The sequence below is a fragment of the Hyperolius riggenbachi genome, chromosome 2, assembly GCF_040937935.1.
Source record: "Hyperolius riggenbachi isolate aHypRig1 chromosome 2, aHypRig1.pri, whole genome shotgun sequence".
NCBI classification, from domain to species: Eukaryota; Metazoa; Chordata; class Amphibia; order Anura; family Hyperoliidae; genus Hyperolius; species Hyperolius riggenbachi.
Window position 1 is genome coordinate 234,682,158 of NC_090647.1, and position 18,597 is coordinate 234,700,754.

General features: G+C 44.7%; 1 protein-coding gene across 14 annotated transcripts in view; it reads right to left on the minus strand.

Moving 5' to 3' along the window:
* Window positions 1-18,597, minus strand: part of DMD (dystrophin) — a 3,066,377-nt gene that overhangs the window by 1,773,710 nt on the left and 1,274,070 nt on the right. For all 14 annotated transcript variants that reach the window (XM_068268325.1, XM_068268327.1, XM_068268324.1 and 11 more), the window contains one exon: window positions 13,619-13,789. In XM_068268325.1, coding sequence (XP_068124426.1) covers window positions 13,619-13,789 — 171 coding nt within the window. The remainder of the gene's footprint in view (window positions 1-13,618; window positions 13,790-18,597) is intronic.

Genomic DNA, 18,597 nt, shown 5'->3' on the forward strand with positions numbered 1-18,597 from the left:
TTTGTATACTGTTTATACTAGTTATATTCAATACATGGATTTCTGGCCTATAGAGGACACGGCAATTTTTGCATTAGTTTGGGCAATGGTTATCCATACTAAACAAAGGTACTGTGAGAAAATGTAAGAGCTCATGTGCTTATGAGTGCTTTAAATCATTTCACAGGGTCTCTGATAAATAATGTAGCATAATTGTATTTACTTTTTTTTAATTTAAAACCCTTCCTACCTTAAAGTTCACTTATGATGGAAAAATGCAGAAAATAGATACACATCTTAATAGAGCAAAGCCTCTGGATAATCCAGGGGTTTCTCCGATCCTTGTTCACCCCACCGATCCAGTGCTGGGACATATTCTACCAAAGCTTATTGAATATGTTAGCATGGCCATACTCCTGTTCACATAGGTGCATGGATATACTGTGCAGGCCGGAGGACAGCCTACGCAGTAGTATGTTGCCCCCCAGGAATCACTGTGCCCTCCTCCCCGTTCAGTAACAAACAGTTAACTGTTTCAGGCTCCAGCAGCCTACAGTGGACAGGATAGTAAAAGAAAAACCTTTCCATATCAGCTGGAGTCTATGTAGGCGTTAAGTAGACCAAGGGTTGTTTCTGTCTGGATGATACTTACATTTGCAAACAATTCTCTCTACTTCCTTCTGATTGTATGTTCTAACATTGTCGGCCAGGCGGTCAATAGGAATAGAGTATGGAGAAGGCTTGCAAGCTGAAAGCTTACTGTTTTTCTTTTAAATTAGACAATAAACTAGAGCTTGTATTTTACAGACAGGAAGTTTTACATCAGGATAATAATCTCCAGCAATGTTTATCTACTAAGATAATGAATTACATACAGAGGGCCATGTCCTATTGCAGAAAGTTCTTAAAGGGACTCCGAGCTCTAAATAAAAATGAAGTTGGTACTCACCTGGTGCTTTCTGCAGCCCACCGTAGGTCAGGAGTTCCCACGGCGTCCATCTGGCTCTTCTCCCAGGGCCTGGCCAGAAATAGCTCTTCTGCGGCTCCCAGCGACACTGGGCCCGAGTGTCGGGCTCCTTCTTCCTGAAACGTCACGTCTGTCGTCACCACGGTGGCCGGCGTAACAGTACTGCACACGATCATTTCAATTCAGGGTGTGTGTGTGTGGAGGGGGGGGGGGGGGCGCATCCTCACACGTTTGCCTCTGGCAACAAACAGTCTAGAACCGGCCCTGGATCCAACATATTCAAAAGGTACCTAGCTCGAGAAGATTATAAGGGCTGAAATCTTGACTCCATTTTAAAAATAATGGTTACCAGGCTGTCATGTTTATTCAGAAGTGTGAGTCACATATCTGAAATATGCATGTAGCCCCTGAAATCATATATGAGTCATGATATATGCATGGCTGATCTGGGCAAAGAGTAAAAACATGTTACCACTTACAGAAAACCTTAACTGAAAATAAATGTATAACATAATTCATTGTATAAGTAATAGTTATAATAAATGGAACAGTAGGTAGCATCATAGATTATTAACATTCATATGATCCTGTTTTCTTGAACTTAAAGGAACCTGAAATGAGAGGGATATGGAGGCTGACATATTTATTTTATTTAAAATAATACCCATTGCCTGGCTGTCCTACAGATCATCTGCCTCTATTATTTTTAGCCATAGACCCTGAATAAGCATGAAGATCAGCTGTTTCTGACAAAAATCTGACAAGATTAGCTGCATGCTTGTTTCAGGTGTGTGTGTTTCAGACAGTACTGCAGTCGAAGATATCAGCAGGATTGCTAGGCAACTGATATCATTTCAAAGGAAATACATATGGCAACTTCCATATCCCTCTCACTTAAGATTCCTTTAACATGATAAAATGGAAACTGTGATATGTCCCTCAGCTGATGCTGATGTATGCGCCTCTAAACATAACAAAAGTTTACTAAAACATCAACATACCAGGCCTAATTTATTGAAAACCTGGAAAAAAATTCTAATCATAGATGTACTGTCACATACATGCCAGCCCTTGCACACATGTGGACTGTCTGCCATTGGCAAATGGCACAAACATAATGATTTTAAGACTGTATTATAGTAATTCTACAATTAGCTTGTGATCCACCATCTAGAGTAATGTTACTGGTCTATGTGTGGCTTCAACTGCATAAGAGACTAGATCCATAATTCAGGGTCTTTGTACTGGTTAATCCCCACTCTTTATATTGCCCATCTGTTTGTACCGCTCAAAGAAGAGGATTAGCTCCCAGCCAGAGTTCCTCATCATAGCAGCGTCATGGGGAGGAAGCGGAGGGGGGGTGACAGTCTATTTACACACCTGAGGATTATATGAAGATTTTTTGATGTGTGACAACCTATGTTTAAATTATTATGATTACACAGCAGTGCACCTACTATAGAACTAGGCACTCCTGATGTGGAAAATTGGATTATTGCAGTGCGTGGATGAAGTAGTGACCTTTTTGTTTCTTGTGTGACCACAGCTATATCATTTTATTGAATAGAAGAAATACAATAAGGATGCTTTCTTAGGACAACAGTGAAATATTTGGAAGTAAATTCATCACACGAGTATAGAATTATTGTACATATATCTTGGCACCACAATGAATTGCTGTGGATGGAATGAACTAATGCAATCTACAAAGGATGAAGTGATGTTTTTCAATATAAGTTTTATGGTTAATGAACCAACATACATTTCTTGGGTAATAACATCCTTTTTAGGTAACATACCTTATCTGAGTATTATTTTTAGATGACTGACTGCTATTGGTTTACTTTTATAATATTTGATGTAGTATTGACACATACCCAAGGTAGACTAAAGGTAAAGTGAACCTCCAGACTAAAAATCTACTCAGCAGCACTGAAAAGGCTTGATGTTTCTTTAACAGTTTCACAGCATCAGAACTTTGTTTTTCTTACCCAAGCCTCATTTTTAGCTGCACAGAAGAAATCTGCCCAGGCATTTTTCCCCTGATCCTGTGCAAAACATGATGTTGATGTTCTCGTTCTGCTTTGTTAGTGCAATTTTTTTTTTCATTTAGAATTTGAAATGTGAAGCCTAGCGGGTGCAGATGGGAGGCGTGACCAGGACACAGGACAGTTGGAACTGTGTCTCATGCTCCCTGTCACCTCCTTTCAACCAAAAAGATGTCAGCCCCCATGAAAACACAAACATTTGCCATGTTCTTTTAAAACAGGGTGGTTAAAAGATTATATTACCTATTTAATTAACGTAACTAATGTAATTTAATGGCAGTATGTTTATTTAGGCTGAAGTTCCTCTTTAAGCTTTACTTAGCTGTGGCTTACCAGTGCCTAGAGGTCCATATGATCCAGCGCTGAAGTTCCCCTGCCCCTACACATGATGCTCGTCCCCTGGCAGGGCCGCGAGCTTCTGCGCATACATGGACGTGCCACACACCTTTTGTGATCACACTCCCGTGGGCCGTGGCCAGGAGTATTCTGCACTTGTTGAACAATGAATGCCAGGTATAAGACTGCATGGCCACAGCACACTTACTGTATTTTATAAACTGTGCAATCAATGCAATGTCTGGTAGTAAGCAGCAAAATATGCAGACACATTCACGGTATCCTTATTTATTTTAATGTAGCTGGTCACATCTTAGGATGTGCAAAAGACCACAGAAGTCTAGCATGTCCTCACATTGTGCCTTCATCACTGATGGTTAGGATATGATTAATTGTATCTAAGATGCTGATCATTAAGCTAAATAATATTAGTCCCTTAGCTCAGCCACACTGAGTATTAAACAACACTTTCATTTCATGTTTACATACATAATATTCTATACAAGGAAACATTAAATTATCTGCATTATGAAGTAAGAGACATGTCATCACAGAATGTTTTGTTTGACTTAAAAGGGAACTCCAGTGAAAATAATGTGACAAAGAAGTTGTTCCTTTTTACAATAATTATGTATAACAGATATAGTCAGAGTTTTCCCATTGTAAAATATTTCCTCTCCCTGATTTACATTTTGGAATTTATTATATGGTGACATTTTTACTGCTGGCAGGTGATGTCAGTGGAAGGAGATGCTGCTTGCTTTTTTTGCAGTTGGAAACAGCTATTTCCCACAATGCAACAAGGCTCCCACAGTGTGATGTCAGTCAGTGGTGCTCAGCAGAGCTCGAATATTCGAGTAGCTCGAATATTCGAGCTCTTTTCCAGCTATTCGAGCTCGGTATTCGAGCTCCGAATAGCTGTAGCTATTCGAATGGGCTATTCGCGTACACTCGAATAGCCCATTCACTATTCGAGCTATTCGAGCAAACGGCGCTATTCGAGCTTGGTACCGAGCTCGAATAGCGTCATAGCCCAGATTGATGTCCTTAGAGCCAATCAGAGGGCTCCCAGGCCCTCTGACGGCAGCCAATCACAGAGGGGGACCCTGGCCAGCCCCTACCCTATAAATAGCGGCCGCCATGTTAGGTTTCTCCGTCCTTGCCTGAGACTTGCATAGAGAGAGAGTTGCTCCTTTGTGCTTTGGCTTAGCAAGAGCTTTATTGTGGTCATTTACCTAGCGTTTTTGCTCACATACACCTCCTATACACACCTATATTGTTGTTAGTTAGTTAGACATTGTATTTTAGTTAGTAGCTTTTGTGTTACATAGAGACAGGCCAGCTGCTGCAGGCTTACAGCTTTAGGCCTCAGGGCCTGCCTGTGTGGGCAGCTGTCCTCCTGTCCTCTGTTTATTTCTCTCTATTCTATACCAGTATTTCTGCTGTCCTTTACTACTGATTGTATTAGTATTGTAGTTATATACTGTAACTGTACTAGGACACTCACTGTCACTGTTCATAGGCTACTAGCTGCTCCTGCGTGTGTGCACTCACTGTCTGTGTACACACTACACACACTCTATTTCCAAGTTCTGATAACTGATTGATTATTGTAATTGAATATTGTAATTAGTTAGTTGTACTCACTGTTACTACTTACTATACTAGGAGTCTAGGACACTCAGTCACTGTTCATAGGCTACTAGCTCCTGCGTGTGTGCACTCACTGTCTGTGTACACACTACACACACTCTATTTCCTTCTGATAACTGATTGATTATTGTAATTAGTTAGTTGTACTTACTGTTACTACTTACTGTACTAGGAGTCTAGGACACTCAGTCACTGTTCATAGGCTACTAGCTCCTGCGTGTGTGCACTCACTGTCTGTGTACACACTACACACACTCTATTTCCTTCTGATAACTGATTGATTATTGTAATTAGTTAGTTGTACTTACTGTTACTACTTACTGTACTAGGAGTCTAGGACACTCAGTCACTGTTCATAGGCTACTAGCTCCTGCGTGTGTGCACTCACTGTCTGTGTACACACTACACACACTCTATTTCCTTCTGATAACTGATTGATTATTGTAATTAGTTAGTTGTACTTACTGACTGTTACTACTTACTTACTTACTGTACTAGGGACACTCACTCAGTCACTGTTCATAGGCTAGCTCCTGCGCGTGTTTGCGCGTGCGTGCACTCACTGTCTGTAGTGTACACACACTAAATTTACTTGTGATTACTACTGATTATTGTAACTGCTAGTTGTACTTCCTGACTGTTACTACTTACTTACTGTACTAGGGACACTCACTCAGTCACCTCACCCACCAACCCACTCCATTAAAGTACCCCACTTTTCACCCGCTCTTTTAAAAAACTTTTGTCTATACGCCCAAAACATCGAAGATGTCTGGAAGTGGCAGCCAGCGTGGTTTGGGCAAGGGGAAGGGCAGCAAGGGAATCAGGAGGAGAGGGAGCAGCATTGTGGCAAGCCGCGGGCGCGGGCGCGCCACCATGCACAGTTCCGCAGCAGCAGCGTCAGTGGCTAACATTCCTCCCATAGCCACTGGCCGTGGACGCCTTGGGCGCCGCCCAGCAGGAGCATCTGCAACTCACGCTGCAGAGACACAGCAGCAGCAGCGTGTAGCACCTGCTCCGATTTTCCTCCAGCCGGGTCGGAAACGTCCCATTGAGGAAAAGCATGCAGACACTGTGGTGCAACTCATGACGGAGGATGAGCAGCCCGCCATCAGCTCTGCATCCGAGGCCACCATCCTCACCACCACCACCACCACCCCTGTTCGCAGCAGTCGCCCAGCAGGGTCTGGGGAGGAGGCCAGTTCACCGTCACTCGCCGACCTGTCATTCAGCAGTCTTTTGACCCCAGGCATCATGAGTAAATTGTCTGCTGTTGTTGGCGATCTTGAGGAGGAGATGCTGATGGGCACTTTGGGGGATGAGGGATTGGACAGCAAGACTGTGGCGACAGTCAAGCAGCCCATCCATGCATCAGGAGAGGAGTTTGGGGGGTCCTCATCCCAGCAGGACATGTTTCAGGAGGGGGAGGATGTTGATGACCCGGTGACAGACAGAGACTGGGTGCCACCACCTCCAGGGGATGTCGTCCTCAGCAGCTCTGAGGAGGAGGAGGAGGATGCTCTTGTGGGCCTTGCAAGGAGGCGCATCATTGCAAGCATTGGCAGCAGCAGTAGGCAGGTCCCACAGCCTGCTGGTGTCTCAGGCTCAGCAGCAGCAGCAGCAGCATCTGCCAGTACCACCACCAGCCGCACCCAAGCCCCCCAAGCCCCACCCCCAACCACCACAGGGAGACAGGCAGCAGTGCTTCCATGCCGTAGGGGGATGTTTCTGTCACCAATCTGGCGCTTTTTCACCATGCCCACAGTGTACAGCAAGTACGCCACTTGCAACCACTGTCAGCGGAAGTTGAGCAGAGGTGCAGACCCCTTAAAGTTCTGCACCAGCTCGCTCATCAACCACCTTGCTGCGAAACATTTCCACCAGCATCAGGAGTTCCAGAGGCTGAAGGCATCTGGTGCTGGCAGTGGCACCACACCCATCACTGCACAGCCTTCAGCAGCAGCAGCAACAGCAGCCACCGGCCCTCCTGCTCCTCCAGCAGCACCAGCAGGAGTGCGGAAACGCACTGCTCCTCCCCCCTCTGCAACTCCTGCCGCCGACACTGAGGCCTGTTCTGGCAGCCAGTCCTCAGTGGCCTCCTCCGCTGTGTCTGCTGATTCCCGTGCCAGCAAAAGGCCACGCCAGAGCCTTTTGAGCGAGTCCTTCCAGGGGGTGGTTAGGGCTCTGCCTCCCAGCAGCCGTCGCGTGCGGCAGCTGAACGGCTTGCTGGCACGGGCCATGTGCTCCCAACTCCTGCCGTACACGCTCGTGCAGGAGGGGAGCGACATTCGTGCGCTGCTTGCTTGCACAGCCCCAGACTGGCAGCTCCCCAGCAGACACTTTTTCTCCCGCAAGGCCATTCCTGCACTGCACCGCTTTGTGATGGCCAATGTGGAGCGAGGGCTGGAGCACGCGGTTGGTGAAAGGGTCCACGTCACCATGGACTCCTGGAGCAGCCGCTTCGGGACAGGCCGCTACCTGTCCTTCACTGTCCACTGGGTCAGCTTGGTGGAAAGGGGTGAGGATGGGAGAGCAGCAGCGGGCACAGCAGCAGCAGCAACACAGTGGGTGATGCCACCCCGCAGGGTCAGGGGAACTGCAGCAGGTTCCTCCGATCCTCTGCCATCCTCCGGCACACCTGGCCAAACCCCCCGCCTCAGCAGCAGCGTGAAGGCCCGCCACTGCCAAGCGCTGCTGCACTTGGTCAGCCTTGGGAAGACCAAGCTGACGGCAACCCATGTGTTGGCCAAACTCCAGGAGCAGGAGAGGATTTGGCTGACCCCCAGAGGCCTCAGAGTCGGAGAGGTGGTGGCCGACAATGGGGCCAATCTGGTTGCCGCAATAGACAGGGGAAACCTGACCCACATCCCCTGTCTTGCCCACGTGCTGAACCTGGTAGTGCAGAAGTTCTTGCGCACCTACCAGGGGATGGGCGAACTGCTGGAAACGGCAAGGAACGTTGTGCGTCACTTCCGGCGCTCGGCTGCAGCCTGTGCGAGCCTGGAAGACGTGCAAAAGGAGCTGGATCTGCCACGCCATCGGCTGATCCTTGACGTTCCGACTCGCTGGAACTCCACCCTGGCGATGTTGGAGCGTCTGGTTGAACAGAAGCACGCTGTCAACCAGTACCTTGCCCTGGCCACTGTTTCCGCCGCTCAGAGAAGGGACAAGACCAGCAACATCCCGTCCATCGTCCCCGATGATGACTGGAGGCACATGCAGCAGGTGTGCTTAATGCTGGCTCCCTTTCTGCAGGCCACTAACATGGTGAGCAGGGACCATGCTATGGTCTGCGAGTGGGTGCCCCTGGTTTGTCTGCTGAACAGGGCCCTCGATGCTTTGCTGGAACAGGGAGCGGCAGCCTTGGACCAGCAGGAGCGGCAAGCAGCTGCACAGTCCACCTCTGAGGGGGAGGAGGAGGAGGACTTGGTGGAGGTCCCTGACCTTGCTGCTGATGAGGGGGAGCAGCACAGTGCAGCTGAGTTGGTGCGGGGGTGGAGAGAGGATGAGGCTGACGAGGCAGAGGAGGAGGATGAGGACAGCAGCACTGCCATCGATGTGCCAGCAGACGTAGCCCGCCTCTTCCCAATGGCAGCGCACATGCTGACGTGCCTGCGCAGAGACCCCAGGGTGATCCAGATGAAGCAGAGGGAGGACATCTGGATCAGCATGATGTTGGACCCACGCCTCAAGGGGAAGTTGAGCCAGTTCCTGCCGCCTGCAGGAGGAGACCCAGCGCAACAAATAAGGAGCTTGCAGCAGGCCCTTGTTGAGCGCTTGGAGGAAGCCTTCCCCCAGCCTTCCACCCCCACTGTCCAGCAGCCAGCACAGAGGCAGCAGCAGGTGCCTGCATCCAGCAGCAAGCGCCCCACAGACCTGCTGTCTCTCAGCCACGAGCTCTACAGGACTGTAGAGGCTCCGGCAGCAGTGACTAGAGAGGAGGTGCATGCAGCAGCATCCTCCACCGGTCACAGCCAGCGCCTGACCCGCATGGTGGCTGACTACATGGGGTCCTACAGCGGGCTTGACAGCGATGCCCCTGTTGATCCCATGGAGTATTGGGTCAAGCGCCTGGAGATCTGGAGCGAGCTGGCGCAGTACGCCCTGGAAGTGCTGTCCTGCCCCCCTTCCAGCGTGCTGTCCGAGCGCTGCTTCAGTGCAGCTGGTGGTGTGGTCACCGAGAAACGCTCACGTCTGTCTCACAAGTCTGTGGACAGACTGACGTTTCTCAAGATGAACCAGGCGTGGGTGGAAGGCGAGTTCCTGGCCCCTGTTGTCGGCGAGAGGGGGACATGAACTGGCTAAGAACCATCGTTAATGTGCCTTACCACCCTTTACCACCTCCTGGCTCCTGCTCACTAAGCCAGCCTGGTTCACTTTGACTATTACGTCGCCTGCAGCCACACATTTTACACCTACAGTGGGCTGCTGTGTACTGCCCTTCTGCTGTCTGTCTGTGTTTCCCACTGCCAGGGTACACAGATTTACCTTCTGCTGCCACTCTGCCACCAGCTATTACGTCAAACAATAGCTATATATCTGTGTAATTTGTTTTACAAACAAAACCAAAAAACCATAAAAAAAAAAAAAAAAAGGTTTAATTTTTCTGAGGTGCCCGGGTTGAAAACTGTGTTGTCCCAGTTGTGTATTGGACACGATGTGAGCTGCACGACCGCTGTCTGGGACCTCCTGTTGTGTTCATTTACGGCCTGGTATCACCGCTAGGTACCAGGGCTATTATGTCACGCTGCCTGCCTGCTGCCACACTCACACTACTCCTCCATTCCTCCTGCTGATGCTGCTGTCTGTCTGTGTTTCCCAACGCCAGGGTACACAGATTTACCTTCTGCTGCCACTCTGCCACCAGCTATTACGTCAAAAAATAGCTATATCTGTGTAATTGGTTGTAAAACCAAAACTACAAAACCATAAAAAAAAAAAAAAAGGTTTAATTTTTCTGAGGTGCCCGGGTTGAAAACTGTGTTGTCCCAGTTGTGTATTGGACACAATGTGGGCTACACGACCGCTGTCTGGGACCTCCTGCCTGCTGTGTTTATTTACAGCCCTGGTATCACCGCTAGGTACCAGGGCTATTATGTCACGCTGCCTGCCTGCTGCCACACTCACACTACTCCTCCATTCCTCCTGCTGATGCTGCTGTCTGTCTGTGTTTCCCAACGCCAGGGTACACAGATTTACCTTCTGCTGCCACTCTGCCACCAGCTATTACGTCAAACAATAGCTGCTCACATTACTCCTCCATTCCTCCTGCTGCTGCTGCTGCTGCTGTCTGTCTGTCTGTGTTTCCCAACGCCAGGGTACACAGATTTACCTTCTGCTGCCACTCTGCCACCAGCTATTACGTCAAAAAATAGCTATATCTGTCTGTGTAATTTGTTGTAAAAACAAAACTACAAAACCATAAAAAAAAAAAAAAGGTTTAATTTTTCTGAGGTGCCCGGGTTGAAAACTGTGTTGTCCCAGTTGTGTATTGGACACAATGTGGGCTACACGACCGCTGTCTGGGACCTCCTGCCTGCTGTGTTTATTTACAGCCCTGGTATCACCGCTAGGTACCAGGGCTATTATGTCACGCTGCCTGCCTGCTGCCACACTCACACTACTCCTCCATTCCTCCTGCTGATGCTGCTGTCTGTCTGTGTTTCCCAACGCCAGGGTACACAGATTTACCTTCTGCTGCCACTCTGCCACCAGCTATTACGTCAAACAATAGCTGCTCACATTACTCCTCCATTCCTCCTGCTGCTGCTGCTGTCTGTCTGTCTGTGTTTCCCAACGCCAGGGTACACAGATTTAACTTTCTGCTGCCACTCTGCCACCAGCTATTACGTCAAAAAATAGCTATATCTGTCTGTGTAATTTGTTGTAAAAACAAAACTACAAAACCATAAAAAAAAAAAAGGTTTAATTTTTCTGAGGTGCCCGGGTTGAAAACTGTGTTGTCCCAGTTGTGTATTGGACACAATGTGGGCTGCACGACCGCTGTCTGGGACCTCCTGCCTGCTGTGTTTATTTACAGCCCTGGTATCACCGCTAGGTACCAGGGCTATTATGTCACGCTGCCTGCCTCATTGACTGCCTGCTGCCACACACTCATCCTCCTCCTCCTGCTGCTGAATTTACCTCCTGCTGTCTGTGTGTTTCCACTGCCAGGGAGCACATACAATGGCGCTTCCAACATGCGTGCGCCACCAGCTATTTGTTACGCTCAAAAATAGCTGCATTTCTTTAAAAAAAAAATTTGAAAAGAGAAATAAGTGAAGAAGAAGACGATATAGAAGAAGATGAAGAAGATGAAGAAGAAGAAGATGAAGAAGAAGAAGAAGAAGATGAAGAAGAAGAAGATGAAGAAGAAGAAGAAGAAGAAGAAGAAGAAGGAGAAGAAGATGAAGATGAAGAAGAAGAAGATGAAGAAGAAGAAGATGAAGAAGATGAAGAAGATGAAGATGAAGAAGATGAAGAAGAAGAAGATGAAGAAGAAGAAGATGAAGAAGAAGAAGATGAAGATGATGAAGAAGAAGAAGATGAAGAAGAAGATGAAGATGATGAAGAAGAAGAAGATGAAGAAGATGAAGAAGATGAAGATGAAGAAGATGAAGAAGAAGAAGATGATGAAGAAGAAGAAGAAGATGAAGAAGAAGATGAAGAAGATGAAGAAGAAGAAGAAGAAGATGAAGAAGATGAAGATGATGAAGAAGACGAAGAAGATGAAGAAGAAGAAGATGAAGAAGAAGAAGATGAAGAAGAAGAAGATGAAGATGATGAAGAAGAAGAAGATGAAGAAGAAGATGAAGATGATGAAGAAGAAGAAGATGAAGAAGATGAAGAAGATGAAGATGAAGAAGATGAAGAAGAAGAAGAAGATGATGAAGAAGAAGAAGAAGATGAAGAAGAAGATGAAGAAGATGAAGAAGAAGAAGAAGAAGATGAAGAAGATGAAGATGATGAAGAAGATGAAGAAGAAGAAGATGAAGATGATGAAGAAGAAGAAGATGAAGAAGAAGATGAAGATGATGAAGAAGAAGAAGATGAAGAAGATGAAGAAGATGAAGATGAAGAAGATGATGAAGAAGAAGATGATGAAGAAGAAGAAGAAGATGAAGAAGAAGATGAAGAAGATGAAGAAGATGAAGAAGAAGAAGAAGATGAAGAAGTTGAAGATGAAGAAGATGAAGAAGAAGAAGAAGATGAAGAAGATGAAGAAGAAGAAGAAGATGAAGAAGTTGAAGATGAAGAAGATGAAGAAGAAGAAGAAGATGAAGAAGATGAAGAAGAAGATGAAGAAGATGAAGAAGAAGATGAAGATGAAGAAGATGAAGAAAAAGAAGATGAAGAAGAAGAAGATGATGATGAAGAAGATGAAGAAGAAGAAGACAATATAAAAGAAGAAGAAGATATAGAAGAAGAAGATATAGAAGAAGAAGATATAGAAGAAGAAGAAGAAGAAGAAGAAGAAGAAGATATAGAAGATAAAGAAGAAGAAGAAGAAGTATATACAGTACTGAACAAATTTCTGGACACAACTTCTCTTTTCAACTTTTTTTTTTTAAAGGAACATCCCCACATAATCACTTGCTGTTGTTACTTGGAAAAAAAGAGGTTTCTTGCATCATTCACCCTCAAAACAAGTGTTGGAAGCTATTTAAGGCCATTTCGAATAGTCAGCTCGAATAATGAGCTCGAATACCGACTCGAATAGTGAGCTCGAATTCCGAGGTCGAATCGAATAGTAAAAATTATTCGACTCGAATATTCGACTGATCTCGAATAATTTACTATTCGAATTCGACCTAACTCGAATTTTGAAAAGGGGTATTTGAGCACCACTAATGTCAGTATCTTGGTGCTAACATCACACTGTAGGAGGGGTTTCACCACAATATCAGCCATACAGAGCCCCCTGATGATCCGTTTGAGAAAAGTAATGGATTTCTCATGGGAAAGGGGGTATCAGCTACTGATTGGGATGAAGTTAAATTCTTGGTCACGGTTTCTCTTTAATTTTCGTAGATGATTTGGAATGCCTGAAGTTTTGCTTATATGCAGGCCACTGCAAACTGGAAAAAATCCCATGTGTTTTTAACATGTTATTTAAAGTTATTGTAGTCAGAGAAAACTCCTTAATTAACTATCCGGCTCAGTGATGATAATAAGTACTCTGAGATTTGATTAGAACTGCTTGTCTTGCCACTGCAAAGAATAATTAATATGAAATGGGTCCCTAGGCAAGATATCAAATTTGTCTCCTCCTGCTGGGCACCTGGCTTCTCTGGTAAGGCAAGACTGGAGAAAAGAAGCTCAGAAAAGGTGCCTGATGGGTCCCTTGACACCCACCTGGCCCTAGGCATCTGTCTAAGTTGCCTTTTGGATGATCTGGCTCTGATCCACTAAATACCTACTAATGGAAAGTTCTTTGAAAAATGTTAACCTAAACATTTTTGCATTGACCCTTGCTGTCTTAATTGGAAGTTTTTATTTATTTTTCTCTTTAATAGAAAAAAAAACAACAACCCAAAGATGTACTTTTACTCACATCAGCAACCACTGTGTAATAACTTTAAGAAAACAAAGCTTCCCAGGTAAAATTGCCCTATATACAATATAAAGTGGATACCTTTAGCTCTTCCAATGCTTTTTGCAGCTCCTCTGGTGTTTTGTATTCAAAATCCCTCTCAGAATACTCCTCTTCAGCTTGAGCGATCCATTCTTGCATTTCTGACAGATCCTTCCGGAGGCTCACAGTTTTTTCTAAGCCACCTTTTAGTGCAGCCTTTTTCGCATGTGCCTAAATTGAAGCATAAACTTTCAGCTAGAGAATGGCAACGGCAGATCAAAAGTACGACTGCAATAACTTGTGTATCTCAAGATGAACGTTTAGATTACGTGCAGAGATTTCAGGCCAAGTATGGACTGAAGGAAGTGGAAAAGCAGACTGCATGGAGAACTTCTTGTAATTTAGGACAAACAACCTGGCACTGTATTCACATGTACTAAGAGAAAAAAATGCGGGGCACATAAACAGAAGCATTTCTCTAACATACGCACAATCTAGATGATGTTTGTTCAAACAAAATGTGCCTTAACCCTAACAAATACCTTTAGAACCCATTGTCAAATATTTCTTTCTTTCTCAAGGGCAAACAGATAAATTTATCATCTAAATTGCTATAGTACATTCCATGGCAACATAAAACATTATAATGGCGATAAAAAATGTGTTACTGAGACTCAACCATTGAAGCTAATAAAATGTCTTTATTTTTATGTAAGATGAATTCCTTGTATATGAATACATTAGTGCCTTTGGAATTTATATATTACAACATAAAAGTCACAAGCAGTTTGCAATAAATTATGACTAGAAATGTGTTTTATTTTCCTTAAAACTATAGTTTATATGTAAATCATCAATGTCCCAAAGAATGTAATTTGTGTAACTTACAAAATATTAAAAAGCTTTTTCCATATCAAATGAACTAATGTAATGCTCTCTGAAACAGCATGCTGCGCCCATTCCTATCAATACCACCTATTTTATTAGCAGGAGCGTAACAATAGACCCTGTAAGGGATGCAGCCACAGGGGGGCCCAGAAGCCCTGTCCTGAGAGACTGACAACTAAGGGCACAGAGAGAAAAATCTTTCTGCTCTCTGCACAGTTATTCTAATGACTGCATCTGCTCAGCCACTGATAAAGAATCATACAACGTTTTGCAGACAAAGATTTGTAGACAGTCTCAATTCACTGTTCAGCGGGGTCTTGTGTACAGCGCTGTTCTACCCCCTTGCCTCTCTGCCCCTTCCCAAGTGGTGTGTCCTGTAGCGATACATGAGGAGTCTGAGCACGGAGAGAAACAGCTTAATGATCTCTGCACAATTGTTCTAATGACTGCATCTGCTCAGCCACTGATAATGAATCCTACAACGTTCTGTAGACAAAGATTTGTAGAAAGTCCCTATTCAGTGTGCAGGGGGGGGGGTGGTTGGCGGGAGGGGGCCCTATCCAAAGTTTTGCAGGGAGGCCCAGTGATTTCTAGTTATGCCCCTGTTTATTAGCAAGTATGTTGGGAATCCATCCCTACACTAGAGGGTGCCCCACAACTCAAAATAACTGAGGAAAAGGTTTACAAAAATTACAAAAATATTGTGTGTATGGTAAGATTTACATGTAGGACTAGAGAAGGTTGGAAAATATAACTAATACACAAAACTGAGTTGGGAGCTGAACTGCAACTTTGCATAGAATAATTACATTCAGGAGACACAAACAATTTGGGTGGGTTTCCATTATGCTGGCCTGGCGTACATCTTGGCACTTGCACTGATGCGAGTATGCAACTGAATCCCTGTAGATGTGCCATGCTGGCCTCCCCTCTAACCGTACTGACCCACTTAAATCAGTAATGAATGCGGCAGCCAGACTGATACATTCTTCTCACCGCAGCGCCTCTACAACTCCGCTCTGTAAAGCACTACACTGGCTCCCCATCAGCTTTAGAATAAATTTCAAAATCCTGTGCTTGGCCTACAAATCAGTGCACAAGACCTGCCCGACCTACATCTCTAATCTGGTCCACAGGCACATACCAGCCCGCCCCCTCCGATCCTCCAATGACCTGCGCCTAGTCGCACCATGCATAACTCAGTCACACACACGATTGCAGGACTTCACCAGGGCTGCCCCTACTCTCTGGAACTCTCTCCTACCAGTCGTCAGACTTGCCCCCACCTTTAATACCTTCAAACAAGCTCTCAAGACTCACCTCTTCACGCTCGCATACCCCCCTACACCAGCACCATAATATGTTCTGTTAGACCCCCTCTCAAAAGACGCACTTATTGTCTCCACCCCACCCTTTAGATTGTAAGCCTCTGGCAGGGCCCTCCTCCCTAATGTATCCAGCTTGATTATGCAATCTTACTCACAACCACCCCTCTTGTAGACTTGAACAGCCTCTACTTTGACCTATGACACTGTATTGTTATCAAATCATTTGCATGATCTTGTTTTGTTGTGAGTTTCCGTATGTTCTACCTGTATGTTAACCCATTTATCTATTGTGCAGCGCTGCGTAATATGTTGGCGCTTTATAAATACAATAAATAATAATAATAATGCATGACTATTGGGATTCAGGTGTGGGCTGCAGTAAACTGCAGCATGTTGTCCGAATCACATGACGGCGTGATTTGGATAGCAAGGCTATTGATGGAATAGGCAGCGTTTTCCCACTAGAATCGATGTGGGAAAAGAAAACACTGCGGATTCCACACAAATGGAAGTAGGCCCCTTAGCTGGCAGCTAATAAATTACTCATGTGGCCAGTTAATTCATTATTATCTAGAAGGGGTCAGCAATTCAGATCACTAAGATAACTGGCCACCAGGGAGAATCACCAAAACTAATTGCAAGCATGATTGGCAAACCAATGATAGAATACTGCTAATTGTACTTTACCAACATTATGTCGGTCTCAGTTGGCACCCAGCTGAATCTACCTGAGTTGAGGCTAAAATCTTTAGACTGACAGAATCTGTAGATTTTAAACATAAACTCTCCACTTATAATGGAACTAAAGAGGACAAATCTCACATAGTGTAAATCTGTTAGGATAGTATGCAATCACAGCAGCGTTCCACCATGTGATGGTAAAAACAGCACCTGCGATAATGAGATAATTGTGACCACACAATTGTTGCCAACATAAAGGGGGGTTCTCACTGGATTTATACTTTAAAGACCAGGTGGATCTAGTGAGTGCACAGCTCGTGGAGGACAATTAGACACATCAGACACACAAGGCTGGCTGTCCACCTGGGCACTAATGCTGTATTCTCGGCATCTCACTATGCATACAGGCTCCCTCTAAGAGGCGCCTACACTCTATCCCCTATGCTATCAAGGCATTTTGCATTGACTTGAGGAAGCGGGCCATGACCTGTTAAACTCATTGTCAGATTGCTTTTTGAATAAAAACAGTTTTTTAAGTTGAACTGGTGTCTATATCTTCTGGAGAGGTAAACAATTACCTCTTTTTATTATATAATTTTTATTTGTATTTTAAAACACTAAATAGAACACACATTGGGCACCTCCATCCTACCCATTACCAGTCAGACCTCCTTTAGAGGTAATAGCTTTGCAGTTTTTCTAGAAAGTCTATCATACTACAGGAGAGCGACCATCCAGTATCCAGCAGGACCTGGAGTACCGAGCAGGGACGGTTAGTTCCCTGCAGGCCAATACAATGGCTACAGGAACTGCAACCCACCTTTGTGAGTATATATCTATATAATTTTTTCCTCCCTATACCTGACGATACTGCACCAATGGGCTCCCGGTCTCTCCCTACTTCTCACCTAGGTATTCTTGGACCTTACAAGAATCACCAAAGAAAAAAAAACCCTATACTCTGTATGTTGGCATCAGTTGTGTGGCCACAACGCTGATTTGATTGCATACTATCCTAACAGTGGTGGATGCTCTGCCTGCAGCTGCCACTATAAAGAAGGCTCAAAAAAGTATAGTCAAAAGAGCAGTGTTAAAGAAATTGACAAAACTTGATTTGTACACTTGCTTGGTTGAGGTTTACAAAAGGTTAAGTCAAAAATAATTTAGGAAACAAGCATTTTTGGTAGCTCAAGAAGTAAGCCGCCAAAAATTTTTTTTAAATGATAGGTGCATGAAAAATAAATTTTATTTATTATTTTTTTTAACACAGATAAAACCGATTTAAAAATAACAAAATCAGCTATCTGCAGACATATTTGAAAACCCAAGTGACATTATGTTAATATTCTATAATTACAATGTTTTGAACCTCTTGTTGGCATGTGTAGGTGTCATGCTCCCATCTGTCCTACTGTAGTCAGAAGAAAAAATAGCAAGAGAACAACTGCTAGTAGAAAGATTTTGACTGAAAATCCTCAGCTCTACAGCAAAACCATTCATGCACTGTAACACAAGGACAGCAAGAGGTCTGATGCTTAACCTGGTTAAAGCCATGCATGACTAAGATATTGACTAATATATGTGGATGATGAAATATGGGGGCATTTTAATACACATTCAAATAGGCAGCTAAGGACATTGGATTAAACTGCCCTGTACAGCAAAGCAAGACATTCTCCTCCCATACAAATCTCTGTTAAGGAAGTGATATGTGTGCTAGCAAATGGCACAACAGCTGGTATAATGATTGACAATACATTGACTTCCACTTCCTATCACATCCTATGGTGAAGTGGAGAAATTTAACATGCAAACCTCCACTGACCCAGGAAATGTAAGTAGTGCTAGCACACTAAAGCCACTATCTTCTTATGATTTAACTGGCTGCTTAGGCTTTGGGGCTGTTTTACGAGCATTAATGCAAAACACAACTGATCTGCAGCACAGGTGAAGGCAATGTTTATGTTTCCCTATAGAATACATACAAATGAATGTGTTAAAAAGCACAGAAGTTAACACACATAAGTTAAACAGACAGTGTAGTGGGAGTAGCAAAAGCAGCCTTTTTACCTTTTAAACCATGCTAATTTCCAAGCTGTCTTGCTGCTCTTGTGTCTCTAATACGTTCAGCCTTAGACCCAG